We start from the raw sequence: 21,732 nt of genomic DNA, 5'->3' as shown, positions 1-21,732 counted from the left end.
GAAAAAGAGAGGAGAAATGGACTGTTAAGGAAGAGCACTGTGAGGAGACGAACAAAAGGGAGAGGGAGAAGGAGAGAATACAAACTAACTGGAGAGAAATAGGCTTTGTTTACTTTTCTCTCTGCCGAGCAGAAGAATGAAGACGTGAAGAACTCCTTCAACAAAATGGTGTGGTTGAGTCACGTTTTTCCTGGAGTCCCTGCACACACGTGGCTGTCATTCTGTTGAAAGAATTGTTGCTTAAAGAGGAATGAATGAAAACCCTAGGCTGACTTTGTAGTTTGTTTTCAAGGTTATGATTGATTGATTGACATTATTATTAGGCAAAAGAATGTAAAACAACACAGTTACATTTATAATACTTGTCTAAAAGGTCTGACCAAAAAGGTCCTTGCGGACTTGTTTCCGTTGGGGTCCTTGAATTAATTTCATAGACATATATAGTAGCAAACTATATAAACTACAGAAAGGGTAAAAATATGTCAGGCTGGCCTCGTACACTGTGACACTGTAAGCAATGCAGCTGCAGCTAATCGAAATAATATAGTGTGTGTGTGCGTGTGTGTGTGTGTGTGTGTGTGTGTGTGTGTGTGTGTGTGCGTGTGTGCGTGCGTGCGTGCGTGCGTGTGTGTGTGTGTGTGTGTGTGTGTGTGTGTGTGTGTGAGTGTGTGTGAGCGCGCGTGTGTGTGCGCATACACATATGAAATATTTTGATGTTCTTAGTTCTGATACATTTACTTTTAAAATTAACACCTGGTGAGATTGGTTGATACTTTGAGGCCTGCATTGAGATACAGATTAATCACTCAAACCCTACCCTATAGACCGGGGTCCCGCAGGGGCCTACCCTCAGCCCACTCCTCTTTTCCCTCTACACCACATCTCTGCAGAGAATAGCCGATCTGTGAGCTTAGATGCTATTCTCACCAAATGTTTGCCTATTATGACATGCCCAGAACAGGGTTTAAGTAGTTAAGGCCTGTTATATGATGCAACTGCCCTACAATAAATTTATAATTTAACCTGCATGGTGGAACAAGGCAAGTCTGTTCTATGGGTTCCTTAGATATCCTGTATTATATCTCATGAAACAAAAGTCAGTGTTTTGTTTCCTATATTCAGTTTGTAAAAGGTATACCTCAGAATCACCATTCATTGAATGTGTCATGTCTGAACAATAGTATGAGTCAGATACTACAGCTTGTTATAGATTCCTTACTATACATTCCTAAAATACAGTGGACCTAAACTAAATCAATTCTGATGTAATTTTGAGAATGTGCCCAAAATAGGGATGCCAGGGTTAACATACATTGTATTTACAGTATGTTAACCCTGGCTTCTTTGCCTTCATCAGAAAACATCAGAGATATCATATGTGTGTCAAACATATCAGAGAGTCGACATGTTCTGAAAGGAAATGCATGTTTTTAATTCAGTCTGACCAGAAGCGGGGATAAAACATATCGCCATTGGTGATCAAAATGAAATAAAAAGACCAGAGGGGGATATCAAAAGCAGAGGCATGGATTCTCCCCATCACCCACACAACTGAACTCTGGTAATGATAATTAGAGCGATGTATTGTTCTGATGCCAAAATACCCTAAATAAGTACATATACTGTAGGCTACTGTTGATAGTTTCATAAAATCTTTAATGTGCCAAATATAGCCTAAAATTTGTCTGTAGAGTGTTAACACTGAAGACATAACATGGGCCGGCTTCTTCCTCCACAGCCTCCTTGCCCTCATCATGAAGAAGTTTATTCACTGACGTGATGGGATGACGTTGAGTGTCACAACACTGTGTGTTGTTATGGGTAACGTATCATCAGTACGCTCATCACCCTGAACTGAAGAGGTCTCTGGATGGTGCACGAGAGGCTGTAGGCGCTCATCATGAGTGCAGAGTATGTAGCCCTGCTCACCTCCAGTGATATATTATGACTGTAATCAGTGTTCTCAACCTCACACTTATCTTCTCCCTGATTAAGAACTTGATTTGGAGGAAAACTAATTTCAGGACTGCGAGAGCCTGTGTCACTAAAGAACACCTGAGTGCCCTCATCCTCACGATAATCAATCAGAAATTTAGTTGGAAAAGGACTCATTTCAGGAATCATTTGAAAGAGATTGGCTCCATCGCTTGTGTTGCCCTCGTTCTCATGCTTATGAATAATAGACTATTTTGGAATTCCACAGAGAATGGCTCCATAAAAGCGTCTGAACACCCCAGTGCCCTCATCATCATTTTTTATCAATCACAGATTCCATTAGATTGGCTCCATAGCTTGTGATCACCTCAGTGGCCTCATCTTTACACTTATTAATAACAAATTCCTTTGGAAAAGGACTAATTTCAGGACCATGTGCTAAGAAATGAGCTGCAAGTGAGATGAACAGGGCAGAGGAGGTCCTTCCTTTGGCCTGAGAGTTAAGTGATCTTTGGCTTCTTTACTTCTACGTAGCCAGACCATTTCCTGCATGCCGTTGCATTATCCTGATATAGTGCTGAAAGCGGTAAATGTGCAGAGTTTTAAAATCCTCTGGTATCTGGCATTTTGCTTTAAAATGCAAAATATGGTCATGGGTAGTATGGCCGTCTTGGAAGGATTTTAAATAGCCAGTGCTCTGAGATCACAGAGACCGATTCTGATTGGTCAAACAGAAGGCCGTATTTGTGCACGTTGTTATGGGAGCATGAATGAGGGACGTTAAGAGGGACATGACGTCAGAGTCAACGTCACACATTCTATTTGAACGTCCGCTGTGTATACATATAGCAGCCGCCAAGGAATACGAGGAATACCCGAAGAATACTCACGAAGGGGAACCGGCGCGATGACTACAATGACTGCGAGGATTGAAGTACATGTACTCTACATGTGGCCAGACCCCAATGACCCGGCCCAAGAAGTAGTTGGTGACTTTTACAGGATGGCCCATGACACTTTCCCATGTTTCGACCTTGGCGAGCCCAACTACAACCCACTGGAACTTCTAATGAAAGCGTGCAAAGACAAATTTGGTCAAGATATGGTCCCAGACGAACACAAGAAGTACGACCCTGACCAGATTTTGTATTTTGATGATCGAACAGTGGATGGGAATCTGGAGATTCTGTGGACCATTCCAAGGGATGGCCTGAACCGCCCTAATCCTTGGGAAAACTACCCTTGTCCACACGATCCTAACCAAGAACAACGGGTCTGGCCTTTCCTTAATCTTTTGAAAGTTCAGTTCCCAACTGAACCTGAGGGACAAAGGGCACTCCTGATCGTGCGCTTCAGATGGCGTCAGTAGATGAAGTGACAAATGCTATGTCCCCCAGTGAAATGTCATTGCATTGTTATGAAAGAATAAAAATGTTTATACATTAGAATCTGTGGTAGTAAAAATATCAGATCTACAAGCTCCGATTGTAGATCTGATATTTTTACTAGCCTACTTCTTAAGTTGATGTTTTTCTTTACATTTTCTTTTATTTATATTTTTTAATTTATGAAATTATTTTGAAATGTATTTTTTTTTCTGAAAATGTTTGATTATTTCATTTTTTTTACTCTTTTATTATCTTTTGGTAGCCCCTGAATCGCTAGCCATGCGAAACAAAATGAAAATTCAGGCTGAGTATCAGGCTAATCTTTTGGAATACCCACCCAGTGAAACATTGATATAGACCCTATATGGAGTTCACCCGGCCTATATGTTTCCACTGAGTGCACCATTCCTGTTTATATAATATTTTTTGGTACATTCTCCTCTCTGTAGGAGGCGAGCAAGTCTATAAGAGGGTCTGTGTGTTTGTCCAGGGATAATCTCACAAGCCCGTGGCTTGAGCGATCAGCATGCAAGCTGATCGCTCACATATGGTTTATATCTATTTTTTTTGAAATATTTAAGAAATAGTCACACCACAATAGAATGACAATTCATTATATATATTTTTCTTTTGGCAGAAGGCACGCCACAGTGAAATGTGATGTTTTATGGGTCCTATAATGGCAGTTGGATAGGTCTTTCTTTATACAGGTATTAGGTACATTAGCTAGGTTGTATGGCTTGCCTTTGGATCTCTGCCGTCACGTTGATGACTCAGTGTGGCACTCCATATTAAGCCCGATTTGAGCTTGTACAGCCAGATTTGAGCTTGTACATCGCATATGTTCGGATGCTACACGTTGTGTAGCATCCGCAAGATTATAGATGAACAAATGGACACACTCACAACACCTTTCTAGAGCGGCCTTCCCCCCAGTATCCACAACTGTGAAAAAAAAAATGCAGGAAACAAAATGTCATTGTGGGTAGGACAGATTGTAGTTGCGTGTGTGATGTGACATCGGAGACGAAAAGGGACATGAGGGTCAGGACAGGGGTTCAGTGAAGGGCTCTCAGAGCACCTCATCTCAAGGCTGCAACAATCAATTATTTTTTTTGGCCGATTATTACTTTTACGCTAATCGAATAATCGAGAAGCAGTGCCTTTTTGCTAAATACATTTTTCAAATGTTTTATATATCAACAAGTCGATTAATGACTTAAGCCCTATTTTATACATTGTCGCACAACGGTGTCATGCAAAGATAGTGTAAATAGCAGATCTACAAGCTCACAAGGCGTCACGATGCGACGCGCAAACTTGTAGTTCAGCTATTTTCATTTTTGAAAATGTTTTAAATGGCATGCCAAAAAGAGGAATAGATTATTAATCTATTATTTTACGATTATTATCCTTTTTTTGATCATCGATTAGTTCCATTAGCTGTTGCATCTCATCTTTAGTTGTATTCTTTGTCCCTAGTCTCCACACACACACATAGTTCCAGTCCGTTCAGTTGGAGTTCATCTCCACTTAAAAAGGGTTTATGCTTGGTCCCCAATGCAACATTTTGCGACGCGTTTGTGTCACAGCGACACAGAATGTTCACCTATTATACCCAGAAAGGGACACTAGGGTGGCTAGAGCATTGTAAATGTAAATATTGTTTTGTAATTGTAACTGTTGGTATCGGCTGATACCAACAAGCACGTGACCCCTCCGATACCCATGAAGTCACAATCCGCTTCTCTTCAGCTGACAGTGCAGATTCACAGACAGGGCATAACGCATGCGGAGGATCACACCATCCGACTGAGTTCTTCTCCCTGCTGAACAGGCACCAAGCTGTAGGAGTCGCCGGTGCAGCGACAGAGATCGCCCTCTCCTGCCGGCTGTGTCCGTTGGAGTGTCTGGCCGAGCGGGATGCACCGTGGAGGACTCAAATCCACGGTGGTGGGCGGGGAACTTTCCGCTGTGCCACCGGGAAGCCCAAGATCTCCGTCTGTGAGCTTGGCATTGGCTCTGACGTCGTCAAACGTCCACGTCCTCACGATTTTGCCATTCTGGAAAACTGTTTGCAACAGGTCCGCACCATACTCCCCCAGGTCTCTGTCTCCTTTTCCCTTTTCCAGCGTGACAAATTCTCCGCTCTGCATCCGGTGCAAGGACAGACGACCTTTCTTTGACCTCTTGTTAGGTTGTGCCACCGGGTCCTTGAACACATTGACCCCCTGGCCATTGGTGACCACGTAGCTACACTTGAACGCACAACTGAGCAGATCCCGAGACACTTTCTGCAGCAGGGCTCCTCCCGAACCGAACGCTACGTTCTCAATGGACCATCTGTGTTGCTTCATGCCTTCCACAATCTCCTGCAGGGTGTTTATATCAATTCCATCTCCTTGTATGACTCTGATATATGGAGGTAGAACCTTATAACCTTTAGAGTTCTCAGTGGGATGGAACTTTTTGCCCAGAATCTCCAAGACCTTCAGGACAGTGTCCAGAGGGTTTCCAGAGTCTGGTCGGATCACCAGGGGGGCATCTGCACCGCGGCTTTCTATCAGACTCCTCAGCTCCTCCCCCCAGATCTTCTCACAGGCATTGTAGATGTCATAGCTGTCACTGACGATAGAAACAGGAATTCTGGGGAACTGCTTCATTATGTGCTCATAGGCATCTTTCTCATGATCCTTGCCCCACGCTGTGATTGTGCTATGCTCTGCAGCGGGGACAGAAAACCCAGGCACAGGATCTTTAGTGCCGTAGTATTTCTTAATGATGCTAATGCCAACTACCGTGTCTGTCCCCTTAAAGTTGACCAGGTGGGCAGACGCTCCTATGCCGGCAGTCTCTTGCGAAGACACTCCCCTGTAGCCAAAGTCGTGCAGTTTGTGCTCCAGACCCTCCAGGTTCCCAGACGTTTCCAGCAGATACTTGGCTAGAATCCTCTTCTGCTCTCTGGAGTTGGTGGCCACAGTGATGGGGTACCAGATCTGCACCAGGATGGTCTCCACCCAGTTGGTGAGCCAGTAACACTCTGGGTCTGTGTTCTCCACCGTGAACAGAACGTTGCCTCGAGGAATCACACTGCCTTCAGGGACAGCCTTGATCTCTATGGGCAGGTGGCCGTTGTATTTCTCTAGGATGTAGTTCCAGCCTTTCTCATTGAAAATATCATCCTGAAAGTGTTCTCTGTACACTTCTTTGGCTTCCTGGATCTTCTCTGGAGTCACAACCTTCCCTTTGAGATATTTGTGGAGAATGTACTGTAGTCCATAGAAGACAGATTCGTCATACTTGACTTTTCTGTTCTTGGCGGGGTCTGACCACTTCTCGCGGCACTCAAAGTAGGAGTACACCTTACTGGTTTTGGGAGGGTACTGCTTGTAATGCGTTACCTTGTAAGAGTCGGTAGCTAGCAGTATGCTGAAATCTACGTCCCTGTGCTCCAACCTTGCCGTTTCCATTATTCAGGTGCAACAGCTGTTCAATATTATTTCAACTACTACAGTCTTCTTTCTCAACAAGATCCAGAAAGAATGTCAATTTGCAACAGCTTATGTAGGCTGACCAGCACTCTGAGTGATGTTACACAAACATGGGTTGCCATGCATGCTTAAATAAGCCGATTTGCGCAGATGCCCTTTGTCGACTATGTAAAGTTGAAGTAGCCCGTGGGTCTGTCTGTGTGCCTGGATTATGCCCAAATATGGACATGCATGATGTCACAGTGTGGAATTCATAGATGGCTGATGTCACAGCCCGGCCTCAAAATACTTTGTGCCCATTTCACCCCTGAGTGACAGATTATTCCCAAATATGGACATACCTGACCTCACAGCACTGACATCACAGTGCTGACATCATAGACAGCTGATGTCATAGACTGGCCTCGAAATACTAATATACTAGACAGACACCTTTCATGCCCAGTGTTGCATGACTAGCGAAGGAACTGTTTCAAAGATGCAACTCTTTCTACGTGCCCATGATACTCACACCCTCGAGGTGACCGGAGAGGAGACTGTCAGGGACATCAAGACCCATGTTCAGGCTCTGGAGGGTCTCCTGGTGGAGGAGCAGGTGCTGGTGCTGGCCGGCTGCCCGCTGGAGGACGACAGCTGCCTGGCATCCTGTGGCATCTCCGAGCGCTGCACCTTGGACGTGACCAGCAGGCTGCTGGGAGGCGGTGTACACGGCTCCCTGGCCCGTGCCGGCAAAGTGAGGGCACAGACGCCCCATGTTGACAAGCAGGAGAAGAAGAAAAAGAAGACTGGCCGTGCCAAGTGTCGCCTCCAATACAACAAGCGCTTCGTAAATGTGGTGTCCACGCCCTTCGGACAGAAGAAGGGGCCCAATGCCAACTATTAAGAGCTTCAATTGCCTTCTTTCTCAATTAAAGTTAAGTTATTAAGTTAATCTCTTGTACAGAATACAGATTTGGCTTGGACAAAAAAGGACAAAAAATGTATATGGACAAAAAAGGAAATAGACACAGTGTTGATGTCATAGTACTGAGCTCTGCTCTTCTCTATAGTGGCACCTTGCAACAGAGTGCACACTGGCCCTGTTGTGACCAATATTGAATACTGATATATGGCAAAATTGAAAAATGAATTAGGGGAAAAATATGGAAAATATTCTAATAAACAATGTTGATAATGTGATGAACGCTGACCTGACCCCCTGTCACATCACGCCCCAGCTACAATCAGTGCAACCCACTATGACATTTAGTGGGTTGTGTCTGGGTAAGCCGTGTAGACTAGAAGGTGGGGCACCGCACCACTGATGATGTTAAACATGGTTGCGTTTCAGCTGAGCTGTTCCACCCTGCACTGTACAGGCAAAAGAGGCCCACCTTCTTGAAGCCAAGCTCACATTATGTCTTAACATTAAATCTACTTTAAAAAAAAAGAGGATCTTGAACTAGGCACACCCTAGCGCCCCTCTTCTGAGCCAATAAAATAGCATATGTACATGCCCACAATGTGAAATGCGAGCTTATTTGTTGTGGAGGGAAACAGAATCATTATAGAGAGAATAGATGTATCAGTTCAACAAAATGTATGAAGGAAACATTTATATAAACATAACGCTCATTTTGAAGTTTGACAGAAGATATACAAATCAGTCAGCTCCATATATGGGCACAAAAGGCTGCATGCCCATATACGGGCATATACACTTGACATCAGGGATCTCCATATAGGGGCATAAAAGAGACATGGGCATAAAGGGCCAATCACAGTGAGCACTATTATACAAATATAGTTTTCAAAATCGTTGTAAATCAAGTGGATGGAAAAGTTCACACCAACTATAAAAAAGAAATTGTGAACGATATAGTTATAGTTAATATATGCTAATATGCTGTTATATATTAACATATGATATATGCTCAGTGTGAACGTCCCTTAAAAGGGACGTGGATTTACAGATACAGAGATCTCCATATTTGGGCATAAAAAGGACAAGGATTGACAGATACAAAGATCTCCATACAGTATGGGCATATCAGTCGGATCAGCGGTGTGATGTAGGTGTGCTCTATAGTATCATAACCAAAAAAGCAATTCAGGTCTAGAGAGATGACTCTACCCACTCCCTTCACTCATCGCTTGAGCTATTACCATCAGGCAGGAGGGCCCCATTAACTTAAAAAAAGGTACACAAATTAATTTGTACCATCTGCTGTGGATATATTTTAAATACGAACATTATAAAATAATCCTCCCACCAAACCCCTGAAGCTCGTGATCACTGTTGCTCTTGTTATGGCAAAGTTTGAGTTTGAGTTTTTCATTTTATTGCATTTTATGTATTTCATGTAGACTAGTTATCAGTATTATATATTGTCTATTGTAGGCTATATATACTGTATGCCAGGGCTAGAGTTATTTCCATGTCAAGATTGAATAGATAGTAACGTTTTCTTTACCTTTTATGTTTATCTTTATACAGTATAATGTTTACAACACAGTTGGAATTAGAACAGACTCATGATTGAGACTCAATCACTGCATCTACCCTGTCCCCGGGCCCTGCTCTATATGCATTCCATCCCAAGGTTTATTACATTATATCCTGACAAAGGTATTTTGGATTTTTTATTTTTGCTAAATAAGATTATATTTATTTTTATTTTATGTTAATTGTGGGCTTATTTTAGGAAGGTATGCAAACACCTCACAACAGTGGTTCTCAAACTTTTTTTATTTTAATTAAACTTTTAGTTTAATTAACTTTTTAATTTAAAGGACTCCTAGTTTGCTATGCTTTAAGCTTACCCCCATAACTCTTGAGACTGTACAAAGTCCATTTGGTTCCATTTGTACACTCTGAGTTGCATAGTAGTATCTGTAAGGGTCCATTTGGTTCATATCTATCAATAATTTAGCTGGGGACCCCCTGGAACCCACTCAAGGACCCCTGGGGTCTCTGGACCCCAATTTGAGAACCACTGACTGACGTATAGCCATACGCAGTCAAGCAGACTGTAATTCCATGTATAACACTGCCATCTTGTGGCTGTTTATGTCTCTACAAATGGAAACGGCATCACTACTGTTATATTTAGAAGGTTACAGGTCACGACTGGTCTGGGAGTCTGGGACATTATATTAAATATTAAAAATAATCAGAGACCAGCAGGAACATGAAGTGAGTCGTGCTGAAGAACTGAGGAGGTGTGTGGAGCAGGAGGTCACTGAACTGAGGAGGAGACATGCTGAGCTGGAGCAGCTCTCACTCACAGAGGATCACATCCATTTTCTACAGCGTTACACCTCCTCCCTCTCAAGAACGGTCTCAAGAATCAGTGAATCTACACACCCAGTCAGCAGCAATGTCCGTCCTCTGAGATACTTTGAAGATGTGATGGTGGCCGTGTCCAAGATGAGAGACAAACTAGAGGCCATTCTTACAGCGGAAGGGACAAACGTCTCAGAGACGGTGAACAGAGTGAAGAAATCAAAAAAGAAGAGGAAAAAAACAATTCACAGGGGCCAGGCAGTACTGTCAACACCACCAGAACCCAAGACCAGAGCTGAGTTCTTACAATATTCACATCCAATCACATGGGATCCAAACACAGCTCATCAAGACCTGTCTCTGTCTAAAGGGAACAGAAAAGTAACAAAGGTGGACAAACCACAATCATATCCTGATCACCCAGAGAGATTCACTAGAGACAGGCAGGTTCTGAGTAGGGAGGGTCTGACTGGACGCTGTTACTGGGAGGTGGAGTGGACTGGAGACATTGTTCATATAGCAGTCTCATACAAAGATATCAGCAGAACAGGGTTTGGTAATGCATGTGCATTTGGATACAATGATAAATCGTGGTCTTTAATGTGTACCAATCAAAGTTATATTTTCAGACACAGAGGCATTGATACTCACATCCCAGGTCGTGAGTCCTACAGGATGTCCAAAGTAGGAGTGTACCTGGACCACAGTGCAGGTACTCTGTCCTTCTTTGTGTCTGACTGTCCTTTTGTCTCTTCATGGGCTGAAACCATGACTCTCCTCCACACAGTCCACACCATGTTCACGCACAACCTCCATGTTGGATTTAATCTTCTATCAGAAGGAGACACTGCTGAGTTGTGTGACCTATACATCTCAGAGACCGTGAACAGAGTGGATGTTTTACTGTCAACACCACCAGAACCCAAGAACAGAGCTAAGTTCTTGCAATATTCACGTCCAATCACACTGGATCCAAACACGGCTCATCAAAAACTGGCTCTGTCTAATGGGAACAGAAACGTAACATGGGTGGACAAACATCAATCATATCCTGATCACCCAGAGAGATTCACTACACGGTATCAGGTTCTGAGTAGAGAGGGTCTGACTGGACGCTGTTACTGTGAGGTAGAGTGGAGTGGATACAGTCTTATAGCAGTCTCATATAAAGATATCAGCAGAACAGGGTCTGGTGATGAAAGTGGATTTGGATACAATGATAAATCATGGTCCTTAATTTGTAACGGAGGATATACTCTCACACACAGAGGCATTAACACTGACATCCCAGGCCATGTGTCCTCCAGAGTAGGAGTGTACCTGGACCACAGTGCAGGTACTCTGTCCTTCTACAGTGTGTCTGACACCATGACTCTCCTCCACACTGTCCACACCACGTTCACACACAACCTCCATGTTGGATTTTGGGTTTCACCTGGAGACACTGCTGAGTTGTGTGACCTCTAGTAAATCACTGTTTTGTTTTACTTTGAAAAAAAAGAATAAAAAAAAAACAACACCTCAAAAGACATGTTATTACGGTATGTTCATTGTGGGACAGTTACTGGTTGCTATGGTAGCTTGTACTACAAAGACAACTGAGTCTTTCTCAGATTTTCTTTTCTTATATAGCACATTATGCCAACAATTGTCAAAATCCATTTTGTTTAAAAGCAGTAACACTCTTGAGGATGTACTTTGTCGTTTAGTAACAGGGAAATTCACGTTTATAGACCCTCTGGGTCAGACCCAATGTTTTTGTGCTAAAGTCATCCCTATTCTGGTGCAAACATTTGACGAAACATTCGTCTCACAACCGTTGTTAGCTTGTTTTTTTTGGCGAAGAGATTTGGTGTTTGATTGATTGAATACTTTATTAGTCAGGGGGACTTGTTTTCATGTGGTCCTATTCAATTCATCAACATATGCATAAAACATTTATACAATAATATGTCATCAACCAATACAAAAAAACATATGGGCCCTATCATTTGAAAACTTGAAATGGGACATACTGTATAATGAGTACTTTCTACCTTTGGTACTTTAAGTACATTTTGATGCCAATACTTTTGTACTTTAACTCAAGTACATTTTGAATAAAGGACTTGTACTACTTGTAACAGAGTATTTCTACAACTGCAGTATTGATACTTTTACTTGATTAAACATTTTAGTTGCCTACTTCTTCCACTACTGTTAAAAAGTCAGACATGAAACTTGTAAAACACGCACGCGCGCACACACACACACACACACGCGCGCACACACACACACACACACACACACACACACACACACACACACACACACACACACACACACACACACACACACACACACACACACACACACACAGGTTAACGCCTTCTGACGTCATCGTCGAAACTCGACACCATGGAGGTAGACACTCACCTGCAGCACCCTTGTTGTCGCGCTAGAGAAAAGAACAGATCTACAAGCTGACGTGTCTGGTTTCTCTTTATACATTCATGGTCCGACCTGGACATGTCAGCTTGTGGATCTGATACATGACAGTTATGGATGAACTTCAACCTGGTATTTTTACTTTCTCCCTTTTTGGCCCGTACATCTACATAAACGTTCAGATTTCAAATATAAAGTGCTAACCTCATGGCCACGGATGTTACAATTATGTACGGGCTCTCAGAAGTACCTGTATCTTCCGTATTGTTCAATACAAATCATTTTAATCAGATTGGTGGCCATTTTCTCCGTATTTTTGCCATAGCTTTCATGCGTGACCCTATTGGTTGGGAGGTGTATTGCACTCTGATACCTTATGACTTTATGAGAAAATGGCCACCGATCGGATTAAATTTATTTTTATTAAATAATATGGAAGATACAGGTACGTTTGAGGACCCGTATATAATTGTAACATCCATGGCCATATGGTATATTTAAAATTCGAACGTTTATGTAGATGTACGGACTGTAAATGGAGAAAGTGCAAACACCAGGTTGAAGTTCATCCATGACGGTCGTGACAGATCATGTCGTGTGATCCATGGCCAGTCGGCTTGCAGATCTGTGCGTGCGGGCAAGTTCCGGGTTCAGAAAAGTTCCAGCCCAGGCAACCACTCGCTGTGAGTTTCTGGAAGTATGACCGACAACATGGACAACATGCCGTTAAAAAGCCGTGATCAGGTGAGTTCGATACTTGTATGATGAAATCCATGCGTGTTATTTTAGAGCGATCTGTGTCTCTTGACTTGGGCTGCGCTGTGGTACATGCTGACACTGTACAACATAATGCAAATAAACCATTCCTGCGCCATATTTACCTGTCCTGTCCCATAAAGGTTGGAATGGCTGGATGGGCTGTTGGATCTGTTGGATTTAATATGGCATTAAAGCCCTTGCGCAATAATAGGCAGGATTTTAGCGCAAGATTAAGCGACTTCTACACATGAATTAAGTTTATTAAACTTTTTAGATCGAATCGACGCTTAAGGAAAAAATAATATGTATATATTTTTTGATTAGGCTATGATTAGCTTGCTTGTTAAATGAATCACTACATTGAAAATTCTAAAGTTGCTCTTGTTTAAAATATATCGTGGTATTAAGTGTAAATGTTGAAATAATACTGCATACAGTAGTATTCCTTTTTCTTTTAGACTACTGTAATTTATAACATGTTATAAATTACAGTAGTCTAAAAGAAAAAGGAACTACATTTTTAATGGGTCAATATATTATCCAGAGATGACTTGAACCGTGTAGTTAGTTTTTTAAGTGCAAGCTACTATGTGATTTCTTGGGGGGAGAATGTTGAAAATTTGCACTAAATAGGGAGGCCAGGGTTAATAATATGGTAATTAGATCAAAAGGAAATACATGAATGGATGTATGGATGGCAGTTTCTTTCTTTGGTGGGCTGTTTATGATTTCATGAATGCCCAGTCTGCAGATAACAATGGGAATGGGATCCACAGCAATGATGAAGAGACAGACAAGGTGAGTTTTCTTTTTATTGCCCCTTTGGAATTGACATTGTTTAATTGAATGGTGTCGGACTAAGTAACACAATAGTATATCTGATCATCGTGACGATGTCTTGCTTTACACCAGATATAGCTTGAGGTTGGGTCTTTGAGATCTGATTTGCTTTTGCATTGTGTTTTTTGTGATGACCTGTGTGTACTTGCCACATGCTGCTTGTATGGACGTGTTAACCTGTCTCCCCTCAGGGTTGTTCTCTTGTTCCCAGAGATGGTGTCAGTAGGCTGGGCTCCCTGGCTGTCATTGTACTCACATGCCATAGGATCAGATCAGATTATAGCCTCTGTCATGCTGTACAGTAGACTAGTCAATACTTTATACTTTGTTGGGGGGGGGGGGGAGATGCTACATTCTATTACTAACTATTGAAAAGGCATTGCCTTTGTCCATGCCCATTATCATCTCTTGAACAGACACACTAGTACATGAAAAGACTCTTACCATTATCCAGTGTGGTTTTCTTAGGTCATGGCAATGTTTTTTGTTCATACCGAGAAAGACTGTGGCAGAATTCAATCCTAGACCAACTTATACTTATGAGTATTCCACTATGATACTTAAAGCTGGACTAACTTTCCTCTTCTACCCTGGATTTGAACCCGGTTTCTTGAGCAAGTGCCGACATTTTTTACCATTGAGCTAATAGAGCCTGCCTGCTTGCTCAGGGGATAAATTGAATCTTGACCATCAGGTCAAAATGTGTGTCAGATCCTGTGTCTAGGTGAGACATGACCTTTGACACGATCTAAATGTCTCAATAGAAGAGCAGGGAGACAAAATACAACCACCCCAATTGTATAAGTGATATTGTATTAACATACCATACAGATTAGACTAAATAACGCTTCATTCATTAAAATAAAGTTGCATAGTGCCTTATATAGATATATAACCAAACAAAACAAAACATGTTAGGTTATTACTGTGTGGAATAATTGTCTGTGAAAAAAAAAAGCCATATTGAGGAAGTATCTCTTGAATGATGACATCACAGTTTACTGTTGCTCTCTGGATTATAATGTTTTTGTCTGATTATTGGAATGAGGAATTAATGTGAATTGTGTCATAAGGATGGACTGTCCCTCTTAAAATGTGTAAAGAGTAGAGTAGTCATAATCCTGTGGAAAGTGACGTGTGTCTGTGATTTACTCTCAGTGCCTTGGCCCTAATGGAGAGACGAACCCCTCTGTGCACACAGTGGAGAGTCAGACTCAGAACTCCCACAAACAGGTTTGAAGCATTTAATATATTATTTATATTCACTGTGTGTGTGTGTGTGTGTGTGTGTGTGTGTGTGTGTGTGTGTGTGTGTGTGTGTGTGTGTGTGTGTGTGTGTGTGTGTGTGTGTGTGTGTGTGTGTGTGTGTGTGTGTGTGTGTGTGTGTGTGTGTGTGCGCGCGTGCTCGTGCTCGCGCGTGTACAAATGCCTTCTAAATCAGTAGTCGTGCCAAGGACCCCCAAGTTGATACGTATATATATTTTCCAGGGACCCCCCAGAAGAGAAGATTTATGTTTAAAAGAATTCAAAATTATTCAAAATCTTTCATTTTTACATTTTCAAGATATTTCTAAAATGTTCAAAAATAGCAGATGTACAAGCTCGTAGCGCGGCATGAATTGTCGTGAAAGTTACAGGAGTTCTTACTGTATGCGGTGTGTCATATGAATCATATGAAATGTGAGCTTACCATAAGCACAGTAATCATGAATCATGTCTTCCATCGTAAGGGCTTTCTGGAGAGAAGTTAAACTTTCAGTTTAGGGCACTGCAGAGGGGAGTTGTGTATGTCTATGTGCATTTATATACATCTTTTGAAAATGTTCGCCTATAATGATGTGCCCAAAATCTATATTGTTTGTCAGTGTGTCTTCCTCAGGTGTATATTGTATAAACTGTTTGGATGTTGTGTTGTTCCTAGGAGAGTGCGGTGTGCAGGATGAATGACCCTCTCTTCTGGAAAGTCAAGTTGTGGATGGTGCTCATCGTCCTCCTGTTTGTCCTCATCCCCATTGTTATTGTGATCTCAATGGCAGTGTGTTCAGGTGAACTCACATCACAGCATTACTTCCATACAAAGATGTTCATAACAGTTTGTGGTTGTGTTTTGCTCCACGGGTTGTGCTTATTGATAGAGTAACAGTTAACCACTAACACCCTACAAACTGTTGTATTTATGTAAAAAGAATCGTAAAATGTTAAAAATGTTTTACATCAGTATGGTGGGGTATCGTCGATGGTAGCCATTTGCAAATTGTTTCTTGGTGTTAAAAGTAACTTACTTCTGCCCTGTAACAACATGTCACTTTGGTCACATGCTTTGATCCACAGTTAAATAAGGGGGGTGGGGTGACAAATCAGTTCACCTGAGGAAGGCCAAACTGTTTGGCCAAAACGTTTTGTAAAACACATGTAAACATGTGCAGCCTTTTTTTCATTTTAAATCCATACCTTGTAGGGAGTTAGTCAATTCTGGAGATAACTGAGGGCTGGATAAGGGGCTGGGCAGACTCCTTGATGGGGAAGGGTCTGATAATTCAGATGTTGTAAAGAAATGAGCACAGTCAGTGACTGAACAGTGTTTTCCCTCATCAGCGATCCATGAGGATGTAGATGAGAAGTATGATCCGGCATCGTTTGTGATCCCTCGCCACTTCAATGGAAGCTTCCAGATGACCAATGAGATCTTCACAGAAGAGCTTCTCTCACCCTCCTCCAATCAGAGCAAGAGCCTAGCTGCTGCACTTCAACAAAAGGTCTGGTCCAAGCCAATTATGCCCAGTGTTTTTATATGAATGTATTATAATTATAATTAAATTGAAGGTACCCATTATCATATTAATCTGATAGTCAACCAGACCAGTGTTTCTCCACACATACACGCACGCACGCACGCACGCACGCACGCACGCACGCACGCACGCACGCACGCACGCACGCACGCACGCACGCACGCACGCACGCACGCACGCACGCACACGCACACACACACACACACACACACACACACACACACACACACACACACACACTGCAGTGCTGCAGTGCTGCAATAAGGTGCACATACTGTATATTTGAAATTGTTTTTTTGAACATATAGTGAATGTGGAGTTTTGTTTTTTCTGTCCTAGCTAAAAAGGAACTCTTGTTTGATTTGCATTATTATATTTTCATAGAGATAGCTTTGATCTCCTCTCACTGGCCTGCATGTATTGACTCTCATTGTTTGTTTTTGTGCCCCACCTAGCTGGCTGGTGTCTACGGTGTTTCAGATGCCCTGGGGCGATACTTCTCCAAGGCTGACATTTCTTCTTTCAGGTAAACAGATCCTCTCTACAGTATGCGCCATAATCACAACTCAAATTCAATCATACGTACAGTATTGCATATTGTAGTGGTTCTCAAAGTGAGGTCCAGGCATTCAGGGACCCTCTTGGGTTACCTGAGGGTGTTCCAAATGGACCCTTACAGGTCTGTAACTCTGAGAGTGTACAAATGGAACCAAATGGACCCTTACGGGTCCATTTGGTTCCATTTGTACACTTTCAGAGTTATGGTGGTTTGAGAACCACTGGTATTGCCGTTGTTTAGCAGACGTGAAGTCCACATACCAGCTCTGACAGTGTGATAAAACAGGTTCCAGAAATGATCCCAAATGTGATAGAACCTGATTCAGGTTCCTCGATGTTGGATCTGGTTCCCCCGGTTCCTCCGGGTTCCGGATCCCAACCCAAATTTTTTATGTGCATAGATCATCATCTGTGATACAACTTTCACGCTCTTTATGTGTTTCCTTTTGACTTAATTCACCAGACATCTCCTGGTTGTACAGACAGTTCATGCTGTGCCGGTGGCTGGACATAAACATCCTGTGTTGTGGCTCATGAGCTACGATTGGTCTAGTTTTGAGAGGACAGACAGAGAAAAATCCTGTTCTAATATGTGCTTGAGTTTGACATTTAAAAACCTGTATGAACCTTGTGTTTTGCTTTCTCTCGCCATAGGAATGGTTCAGTCATTGCCGAGTATGGGCTGGAGTTTCTTATGCCCAGAGAGCATGGAGAGCTGCGGAATTTCACATTGAGTCGGGAGATGGTGTACAACGTCTTCAGACAGTTCCTCTATGACCAGGAGACTGAGGACCCGCTGTACATCGACCCGGCTTCCCTAAACATGTCATGAAAGGTGAGAAGTGACTTTGTTGTGGGAAATCCTGTAGATCGACATTTCTCCCCAGTAATTCAGGGCCCAGAATGTAGTTGCACATCCTTAACACTTTGAGGTCAACTTATGCTTTGCGTGAAGTGCCAAACATGTCTAACAACGTTGGGAGTTTTGAGTAATCATACTGTCTGCAACTCACCAACAGTGTTGCCACAGACTGTAAACAAGGAACTGAATTTAGTCTTGTGCATCACCATGGTAACTACCTTTACACTGGAAAACTGGCAGAACCAGACTCGCTCACTGCAATGAAATTTAAGGAAAACTCCTTAGACCGACTTAAGAAAATATCATTTTCTTTATTTTAAATGCTCATCATGTGCTCTTGTGCTCAAAGTGAATTAAAAAAAAAACTTAGCACTGACGAAGGTCCCAGGACCGAAACGTTTGCTTCTTTTTTAATTCACTTTGAGCACAAGAGCACATGATGAGCATTTAAAATAAAGAAAATGATATTTTCTTAAGTCGGTCTAAGGAGTTTTCCTTCAATTTTATTGCAGTGAGCGGGTCTTGTTCTGCCAGTTTTCCTTTTTTTTTGAGACCACCGCACCTGCAGTCAACCGTTACCAAAGGACAAAGAAGGGCGCAACAGTTTCCCCTGTTCTTTAACTACCAGACATGCAAAAGTGTAACTTTTCAGCTACAGTCACCTTTTTGAACCCAAATAGGGCAATTGTGTGACACCTGACCCGAAAGAAAACAACATGTTGTCACCTTTTTCACCTCGGGGCTGTTTGCATGCCTGAACTACCTTTACACTACCACCAGTGATGCACGAGACTACCTTTCCCACTTTATGCCCAAGGTGTTAGACGACAGTTTCTGGTGTGAAATGACTTGCTCTGCTGTAGATGGTGACAGCAGTGTAGACTGTAGAGAAGGCAGGAAGTTGACGTTTGAACATAATACCCACAACTTCTGTGTTAAAGCCTTTGTCATATGCTGCATCTTTACCACAGGATGCCACAGTGAAGACTATACGATGAACATGTGATCAAAACACCATGAGACAAGATTGCAGAGCTTCCTGTACTCTATCTACATCAAAGAGGATGGTGCGAAAAGTGCAATTCCTGCTCAAGAATATGAAGGAAATTAGGTTTGTGATTGTTTAAGGTTGATATTGGATTGAAGCTTTGCTTTCTTTGAATCAGAATCGCCCAATTAACCCAGGATTAGACAATGCACCTGGACATACTGTATTCACATACAGTATAAAACAATGAGACGTTGCAGAACATACAGACAGTAGACTATACTGTAGTGTGCTTTGGGAAGACCAAGCTGACTGAGAAAGCCTAGGCATTTTACATAAGCAAAGCTGTTTCCAAGTTTTGGCTTATCGCCTGAAGAGAACTCTTGAGGAACTGACTCTCTCTCCAAGGTGGTTTGAACTGAACTGAGTTCATACTTAATGTCTTTATTGTTTTTCCAACCCTTTAACGAGAAACAGCACCACCTTTGAAACATAAATGGTCCTTCATTGTTGTGGTCAGTTTTAATGTACATAAATGCAACCATGTAACTCAGGTAGTTTAAGCCTATGAATGTAATGTTTGAGACAACAATGGCAATGTTGTAAATATGTGTCAAAAACCGGCCAAGTGAGCTTTGGCTCAAACTTTTCAGGGGAAAAGGGGAAATATAGAGAGTTTATTATATTTTATTATCACTTGTAAAGTGTATGTAATTATGAGAAGAAATCGTGTGAAATGAGCATTATCTTGTCTTAGAAAACCACTGCCAAATGTAATCATTGTAATCTAACTTGAATCTGGTACATAACTGCATATGCAGTACGCAGGGTACACAGTATAAGCAGACACGATGCAGTATGTATATTTTTGTTTGGTTTTGGGGTACAGAGAATATTTCTATCTCTTTCAATCGCGATGTTCCAAAGCATTACAACTTGCACAATTGAAATGGCTGTATTATTTGTTTTTAATAGTGTTGAATAACTTATATTTTGTACTTTGGTCTGATAACCTCCTTGACCTAACAGTCTTGAGCAGTACTCACAAGTGACCACTAGAGGGCAGGCACGCTCCAAGTTCATGTATCGAAATTATCATAAGGAAGTTGGCAATTGTTGCCATCTTGCTCTGTTTCTCTCTATCCACTCAATATAATAAAACACCACACATAGTGGCTTACTGAGTAGACTAGAGGGATTGTTATTGTTATTTTCTTCTTTTATCAAAGTGAGTCCTTATTTTCATGCATTTTCAGTGTAACAGAAGTGGGATTATTTCTTTCTTTCTTTCAAAATGACAAAATGTAATTTTATTAGAGTTAGAACTGTAATAATTGGTCTTATAGTGCAAACTATTGTTTGGCCTCATGGTTATGTTATAGTCATGGAGTGTGCTATGGTGAATAACATCAAGCTGTGTTATTCACCATAGCACAGGACTTGTGTTATGCATTATTTGATTTTGTATTGTGACTATGTAAAAACAAAATATGAATACAATTTTGTCCAATCTGTATGGTAGAAAATGTTATCTCTATGTAACTTATACAATTGGGGTGGTTGTATTTTACCTCCCTGCTCTTCTATTGAGATCGTGTCAAAGGTCATGTCTCAACTAGACACAGGATCTGACACCTGATGGTCAAAATTAAAAATTTCCCCTGAGCAAGCAGGCAGACTCTATTAGCTCAATGGTAAAAATGCCAACACTTGCGCAGGAAACCGGGTTCAGATCTGGGGTAGAAGAGGAAAGTTACATAGTGCAGCATTAAACACAGAGATATCAAGGTTCATGAATAGTTAATTCTGCTCTGTTCAATCTGCTGTTTATCTGCGTTATTAAGCAACTCCAAGCCAATGACACAAACGCGTGTCTCTTGGCCTGTCAGGTTGCTTTATTCTAGCCAACTGTTGTGTAATAGGCTACTACTGTACTGTACAGTCAGTGTTGGGCAACATGGGCTACTTACAAAGTGTAGCTATAGTTACAGTATAGTTACTCTTCATAAAAAGTAACTGAGCTACACTAAAAGTTATTTCAAAATAAGTAGCTAGCTACACTACAAGTTACTTAGTAAAAGTAGCTTGAAGCTACGTTGTACTAAATGGATAATGTGGCTGTGGACATGTTGTGATAAACCTAAGCTTACATACATTTCCCAGTAGCTTGAGCAGCTGCCCACAAGCTACTGGGAAATGTATTTACGCTTAGGTACTTATAAGCTACTGCCCAACACTGTGTGTGTATAATATATATATAGTAGGCTACAGTAGCCTACTGTATATACATCTATATGTATAATTTGTGTCTTTGTATAAGGTTATTTCCCTGTTATTTCCCTGTTAACGCAGTTTTTCTCATATTGCTATGTTAAATGTATGACCATTGAGTGCAAGTCAATTTCCTTCAATAGTAAACATTCAGAT

General features: G+C 41.7%; 3 protein-coding genes across 5 annotated transcripts; 2 read left to right on the top strand and 1 right to left on the bottom strand.

Annotated features, from left to right (window-relative positions):
* Positions 1 to 5,122: 5,122 nt before the first annotated feature.
* On the bottom strand, positions 5,123 to 6,793 carry LOC308085171 (nicotinamide phosphoribosyltransferase-like; the record flags this gene model as incomplete). Its single annotated transcript, XM_080428256.1, has 1 exon — positions 5,123 to 6,793. One exon carries the CDS (start codon positions 6,791 to 6,793, stop codon positions 5,123 to 5,125), a length of 1,671 nt encoding a protein of 556 aa, XP_080284382.1.
* Positions 6,794 to 7,292: 499 nt separating this feature from the next.
* LOC308085170 (ubiquitin-like FUBI-ribosomal protein eS30 fusion protein) lies at positions 7,293 to 7,697 on the top strand (the record flags this gene model as incomplete). The annotated part of the gene is made up of 1 exon (XM_080428255.1): positions 7,293 to 7,697. One exon carries the CDS (start codon positions 7,293 to 7,295, stop codon positions 7,695 to 7,697), a length of 405 nt encoding a protein of 134 aa, XP_080284381.1.
* Positions 7,698 to 13,170: 5,473 nt separating this feature from the next.
* c15h3orf52 (chromosome 15 C3orf52 homolog) lies at positions 13,171 to 21,732 on the top strand. 3 transcript variants are annotated; one of them, XM_080428425.1, is made up of 9 exons: positions 13,171 to 13,250; positions 14,010 to 14,063; positions 15,264 to 15,338; positions 16,027 to 16,150; positions 16,701 to 16,861; positions 17,353 to 17,423; positions 18,110 to 18,290; positions 19,289 to 20,769; positions 21,024 to 21,732. In XM_080428425.1, the coding sequence occupies exons 1-7, from the start codon at positions 13,206 to 13,208 to the stop codon at positions 18,285 to 18,287; spliced, it is 708 nt and encodes a 235-aa protein (XP_080284551.1). In that variant the 5' UTR covers positions 13,171 to 13,205; the 3' UTR covers positions 18,288 to 18,290; positions 19,289 to 20,769; positions 21,024 to 21,732. The 3 variants fall into 3 exon arrangements, with proteins under 3 accessions (XP_080284551.1, XP_080284549.1, XP_080284550.1); XM_080428423.1 differs by having other exon boundaries at positions 13,229 to 14,063; XM_080428424.1 differs by having other exon boundaries at positions 13,229 to 14,063; positions 19,289 to 21,732.

Source organism: Gymnoscopelus braueri (assembly GCF_963280865.1).
Source record: "Gymnoscopelus braueri genome assembly, chromosome: 5".
In the NCBI taxonomy this organism is placed as follows: Eukaryota; Metazoa; Chordata; class Actinopteri; order Myctophiformes; family Myctophidae; genus Gymnoscopelus; species Gymnoscopelus braueri.
This window is presented reverse-complemented; position numbering and strand designations above follow the sequence as displayed.